Source organism: Scaptodrosophila lebanonensis, unplaced genomic scaffold (genome assembly GCF_003285725.1).
Source record: "Scaptodrosophila lebanonensis strain 11010-0011.00,11010-0021.00 unplaced genomic scaffold, SlebRS2 tig00000061-arrow-pilon, whole genome shotgun sequence".
Lineage (NCBI taxonomy): Eukaryota > Metazoa > Arthropoda > Insecta > Diptera > Drosophilidae > Scaptodrosophila > Scaptodrosophila lebanonensis.
In genome coordinates, this window is record NW_022060554.1 from 8,666,629 (window position 1) to 8,673,298 (window position 6,670).

Genomic DNA, 6,670 nt, shown 5'->3' on the forward strand with positions numbered 1-6,670 from the left:
GGAAAGTTATCGCAATGTCTCAGCAATATCGATTATTCAGCAAAGTTGCGTTTTGATTTATTTATAAAAGCGATCATCTCTAGAACGAAAGCCGAAAGCCATTTGCGTGTCAAGTCTGGGTTTGCAAAATTAAAAAATGCATACTGTTTTAACAAGGGGCAATGCAACTGTTGCTTATTCTCTAAGTGTTCTCGCCTGCCTAACATTTTGCTGCTTCCTATCGACGGTGTTCCTAGATTACAGGACAAATGCAAACATCAATACCGTAAGGGTTCTCGTGTAAGTAACCACCACCACCACAAATATTGTATACGTTGAAGGTACACGTCACAAAGCAACAATATTGGTTATATGACATTCCTTATTCCAAATTAGTAACGTAGAAGTTCAGAATTCACACGAAACTGGGAGTTCTAATAGATAACAATTTGGGCGGAGCATCAGGAGGCACCCGCTGCTATTTTATTTGCTCGGGCAAAGGCTATGTTGTTGCTACTTGCCAACGCATTTTGCATTTTGTAGTCTGAAAGATATACACAAATATAAACATTTGTGTTACATTTATCAAATATTTAATCATTTCCACCATATCGTAATTTTTTTCAGTAAAAATGTCCCTGATTATGGAGCATCGCGGGAAAAACATGACTTGGGCTTCGTAACTTTTGATTTAGAAACTAATTTAACAGATGTTTTCAACTGGAACGTCAAGCAATTGTTTCTCTTTTTGACTGCAGAATATAAGACTTCAGAGAATCTTTTAAACCAAGTAGTACTTTGGGATAAGATCATTCTACGTGGAGACAATGCTGTTCTGGATTTAAAAAACATGAACACCAAATACTATTTCTGGGATGATGGAAATGGTTTAAAGTAAGCATTGAAATACAAAACGCTAGTCTCATAATTTTACAATTTCCTTTTGTTATTGCAGGGATAATAAAAACATTTCACTGTATTTATCGTGGAATATCATACCGAATGCTGGGCTACTCCCATCTGTACTGTCCACTGGAAGACATACATTCAAATTCCCATCAGAGTATTCAGTTTCGCCAATTTAGTAAATTATAAATGTTATTCGTTATTAATAAAACTCGAAACTGTATACAATTATTTTAGTAATTTTGCGATTGCTTACAGTTCTTGGCACTGTCACACCACTTTTCAATTCTTCTTAATTTATTTTATTCTTCTAAACAAAATCATACATATTTATATATATATGTATATATGTATATAAACATCAGTGTGAAAATCGGTTGCGCACTTAAATATACATCAGTATGTGCAAATACATGTCATTTTGTTTTGGTTGTGTAAACATGCCTTAACAAGAACTCTACCACGGATTTTGGTGGTAAGTTTATCTCTGGTGACTCACCACACAATATTTCAAATGTTTACGTAGCTGTTACGTTAGAGATTAACAAGATTCAAGTGAAATTAAATAAGTAATAGGCAAAAATTAAATTGTTTAATTCTTTGGAGACGGGTTTGAAATTAACATGACTAGAGTTGTGTGCGAATGATGGCAGGTAGATAGCAACTAATCCAGGAGCAAAATTTGTATATTTGTGTGCATTAGTAAGTCCTAAGGTGAGAAGAACTTTGTATATATGTATGTCTATTCAATGTATATTTCAATTAGGCTTTAGGCTTAATAATGCTTTCATCACGTAATTAATCTTGTTTTCATCGTGAAATCTTTGATTCTTACTTCCTATTCAACTGTCAAGACCTGGCACAGTGGTCGGACTTGTATGCGAGTAAGCGACAATAATAGTTATAGTGGAGCTATTATGAAAATTATTAGTCAGATGACAATATATTAAAATCGTCGAAATCGGACAACTATCTTATATATCTCCCATATAACTGACCGATTTAGAATAAACTCTTAGTACATAAATTTTTATCCGAATTGAACAAAAGTTGGTTTGTATCCATTTAAGGAGGTTTTTCGTCAGCTGAATTTCATCCAGATCGCGCCTATATATCAGATAGCTACTATTATTAAAAATTGGACGTGGTTATATTATCATTACTGATAATAATTATAAATTAAAAATTTATAAAAAAAAGAAAAATTAAAAAGAAAATTTTGAAATGCTTTTCGCCATAACAATATACATAACAAGAGAGAACGCTACAGTCGAGCAAGTCCGACAGTGTAATACACTGTGCCCAGGTAAGCTTCCGTCACTGAGTTAGTATATGCGCCCATAGCAGCAGCAAAAAGATGAAGAAGAAGAGCGAACTTGTTGCTGCAGTTTGGGGGGTTGTACTGGTGAGAATTTGTTTTGCTAATAACTTTTCTTAGAATTGACCGAATTGAATTGAACAACAGTAGACAATTATATATAAACTATGTGTGCAAAGTTTGGTTTAGGTAGCATTTGAAAAGTGGACGCTATTGACGAAATTCTGTAGCGGGTGAAAATTAACTCGTCCTTTCTCGGACCTAGGAGAATCTGGATGCCAACTTTGGTTATTATAGCTTTTATAGTTTCTGAGATCCTTGCGTTCATCCAGACGGACGGACGGACGGACATGTCTAGATCGATTTCTCTCGTCATGCTGATTCAGAATATATATACTTTTTCGTGGAATTTTGGAAACTACATTCGATTAGTACCTGCGTGCGCTTATGCAAAGTTTCATCATGACAAGTCACTTCTGAAGAGAGTTATAGCCACAAATATATACATATAAATCAAACCACTGCTCGATAGTTCATACACATACAGGGTGCGCCATCGTTTATGTCGGTATGTAAACACTGAATATCTTTGAAAATAAACAACCGATTTTGAAGTATGAGATATTTTTATTTAATTTGGTTCTGTACAATTTCTTGAACTGAGGTTTTCAACACTGGTCAAGTCAATCGGTTCACTAATGACAAAGCCATTCAATATCTACACACCGACATAAAAGATACAGGGTGCGCTGTATGTATGTATGTATTTATGGGCGTGATAGCGGCATGACAAATACAAGAGTTCTCAACAATGCTGCCAATTAATAGCTTTAATTGGGTATATCCTCATTTAAACTGTTTTAAAAGGCAATACTACGGTCTACATTGTTTGTAATAACGGTATTATGTCGATTAACAATTTTTCGGTAACACAAACTGTATAAAAATATCCTTTTACAACTGAAGGAGAAAATCTGGCAATTTAGGCAACAGGTCTTTGCTGAAAATTTTTAAATCGATATACTTGTATCATTCAAATGCCAGATTTTCTATGAGTTACAACATTTAAATTTAAAGAATTTCATTTAACTTATTTTACAAGATCGAAACTAGTAATTTTTAATTGTGTAGTGTGTTGGCAATATGGGCAGGGTGACTCTTTTTGCTTATACACTGTACTCAAAGAGTAAGTAGTTAAAGAATGAAGAATGACAAACACCACACTTTATATTTGTGATCAGTACGACTATATTTCCAATCGTACTTAAATCGGCCTATCATCAATAATTTGAATACTTAACCATGTACGTCAATTTACTATTTTGTGCACCTATTTTCACCTACTTTAAGATTTTCTCTTTCCGATAATGTGCTAATAAAGATGTATGTTTGTTCTGGCTTCTATAGCAATTATTTCATTTTGTTGTTTATGCTTCGTTTTGCTTGAATGGCATTGCTGTCATTATGCATTTATCGTTAGCCGACTTTATATCCTTCAACATGTACTTATAGCAACCGTCTAGCTGTTATGGCGATGTCAGCTAAAAGTGATAATAATATTGTTAGTTCTTTCATTACAAAAACATCTCATTATTCGGGCTGACATGGAGTTTGACATACAAATTACTGCATTTTGCTTTTCGGCAAACATGTTCGTCCTGGGCTGCTACGGGACAGCTACGGTTCAGTTTAAGGTGTCACTATCCGCACTCCAGAATGTTTTATTTCGTGTTGCCCGTATCTAGATACATACTCGTACGTTCTCGTACGAACGATTATACCAGCCAATTACACTTTTCGCGCGCGTTCCTCAAATTGAAAAGGGTGCACGATTCATTTGATAAGGCAGCTGAAAAAAAAAAGAAATAATATGTTTGTAGTCTGAGGTCAGCTGCCTGAACGTGTGATGAGTGTGTAGGGCTGAGGCATCTAATAAATGGGAATGGATCTGGAGCTTGCATTGTTTTAAAATGCAACGTTTTTAACACGCTTATTGAATTTATGTTACAAATAGGGCGTGTAATATACAAGTATAAACTTGAGTTGTGTTTTTGGGAACAAATGCGACAACCACAACTGTAAACATAGGAGAGGCTTGACTGTCAGTAGCTCTAATTGGAAAAGGGAATCTGTCTCTCTCTGGGCTTTGCGATTGGCGTTTCGGGTCATAGTTTTGTATTTCATTAATGAAGAAGAGTGTAAAACATGTTTTGAACATTAAGAAGTAAGAAGGTGGAGTGCGCCGTGTCTGCCCAAGCGAGCCTGCAAGGGATGAAATGTCACTCCAGATACGTACAAATCATCAACGCTTAAGGACAAACACCCATGCCAGTGACTATATAGCCTTGTACGAGTATGTTTGAATGTAAGTACAAATGTGCGTTTATAACTATAGAGCCGTCAGCTTGAACTGAGGCCGCGACCAAAACGAAACAAGTGGTTGTTATGTCAAAATAAATTGGTTTAGTGAATTGGACAGGATCTGTGGATTCAGAAAGTCAAAGTGAACAGATGCATTTCAACACAAAAGAGGATTTGAGCAGGCGTATTTTTAGTCTATATCTTGTGAAGAGGGCGTCGTGATTGACAAGCGTCGCCCGTGAACATTGCTTCTAAATTTATTCGAGCACTTAATTGTAAAGTTGACGAGACGAACTGACAACGACACTGACACCTACACCTGCGAAGAATTAGCAACATATACAACTAATTTCAGAGTACATAAGTACATCCTTGTCATCGGACCTGAATAGAAACCCATTGGGGATAAGAGGCTCTTCAAATATTGGAGCATTTTCAAAAACGGATGCCCCTGAGCCCGTCTGCGATTTATCAATATCTACCCAGGCTGCCTTGATGAGGCTTACAAGGAGAGAGCGATGTAATAGGACAATGACTTAAAGGAATGAAGAAAACGTGTGAGGCTTTAATGTACAATTTATAACGGGAAGTGGTAGCTTACTATCAGAAGCTTCAATATAAAATCCTGAACCTTTTCTTCTTCTCTTATTATTTTAAAAAATACATAGAGATCAATCTAATGTTTTACTCATTACCCATTCATATGCACACTGATTACTTTTGAGTCGTAGGTCTAACTTGTATGTACTTGTAGACTTGTCCAATTCACTCAAAGACCAGGTGGTAGCCTTATTATTATTATACTCTGTATCTGAATGATACTAGGTTTGTGGGAAGTGAGAAATGTACTAGGATACCTCCAGTTAGTGATTATGTGTTCCTATGTTTTATCATGATATGTCAATTTGAATGAAAATTATGGCTGTAGCTGTTGTTATTGTTTTTGTTTTGGCACAACTCCATACTCCGCACATGCTAAGATACACAGAGACGTATAGACATGCATTTTCATAGGCACAGAGCATTTAAAACCGGGGCACCCGGCTTTAGATTTTTCACTTGTTTTTAATAGCAGTCATAGGAACTATTGCTGAAAAAAGAAAAGTATTTTTATCTAAGTTACGATATCGTAAAGTAATTTTGAGTTAATAATAATTATTTGTATTAAATCTAGTAGATTTATTCTTTATTCTGAAGTTTCATCAAGAACTGTGAATCATAGAACTAATTAGCCTTAGTGAGAAAACACTTCTTTTTTTTATACATAGTAAGTAAACTTAGTACTTATGTATTTTTAATTATGGTGTACAGGTATTCTAAAGTTTCGTTGAACATAAGCAACTTTTTACGTACAACAACAATAAAGTTGCAGGTTTGGGGAAGTCTCCTTGATGAAATGGGTTTACTTGAGGCATGCGCGTATTTAAGAATGATTACTCATAGTTGCTATGATAAATTTGGTAGCGAACATCTTTAAAATTTGGGAGCGATTAGTTGGTCTGGAAGGAATTGTGTAGAGCCAGATGATCGTACTTGAGTGTATTATATCACCGTGATTTTAAGACCAGAACATTTTATAGCTCTTTTAGTCCAGAGCGCATTGACGACGCACGGGGTTCCAGGAAGATGACTGGGTGTGAGTCGCACGTTTTATTTGTTTTCGGAACATAACAACATTCGACTGCACGGAAGCACGTGTCGCGTGCCATATTGTTCTCGCAGACGCCTCTCGGCTACGTAATGGTTCGGTGTTAACACAAAGATTGTGTGTCTGATTTGATATTTGCCGAGCGGGCCGGGCAGGGCCGGACCAAACCGACCCGCCCACCCTTCACTGCACGGTCTGACGATGCTGCAAATGATGAGTTGTGCCTAATTTATAACCACATCGAACGAATTAACTCGCAGCAGGGCGCCGCCCTGAGGATTGAGTAAGGTGCTTGTTCCGTGGGGTGGTGGGACCATTCTATCTTCACAGCAGCAATTGATACACGTGTCCGAATTCGTTCGGGTGTGATATTTTTGCAAGCAAAGATGCGGAGGCTTAAAAACGAAATTAATTACGGCAACGAGCAGAAGTGTCACTAACCGGATGCGTGCCAAATG

The 6,670-nt window shown here is 36.5% G+C and overlaps 1 protein-coding gene across 1 annotated transcript; it reads left to right on the top strand.

The window, feature by feature from the left end:
• The first annotated feature begins 80 nt into the window (after nucleotides 1–80).
• LOC115624790 (signal peptidase complex subunit 3) lies at nucleotides 81–1,163 on the top strand. Its single transcript, XM_030519633.1, has 3 exons — nucleotides 81–279; nucleotides 607–873; nucleotides 935–1,163. Exons 1-3 carry the CDS (start codon nucleotides 137–139, stop codon nucleotides 1,062–1,064), a joined length of 540 nt encoding a protein of 179 aa, XP_030375493.1. The 5' UTR covers nucleotides 81–136; the 3' UTR covers nucleotides 1,065–1,163.
• The last annotated feature ends 5,507 nt before the right edge of the window (nucleotides 1,164–6,670 follow it).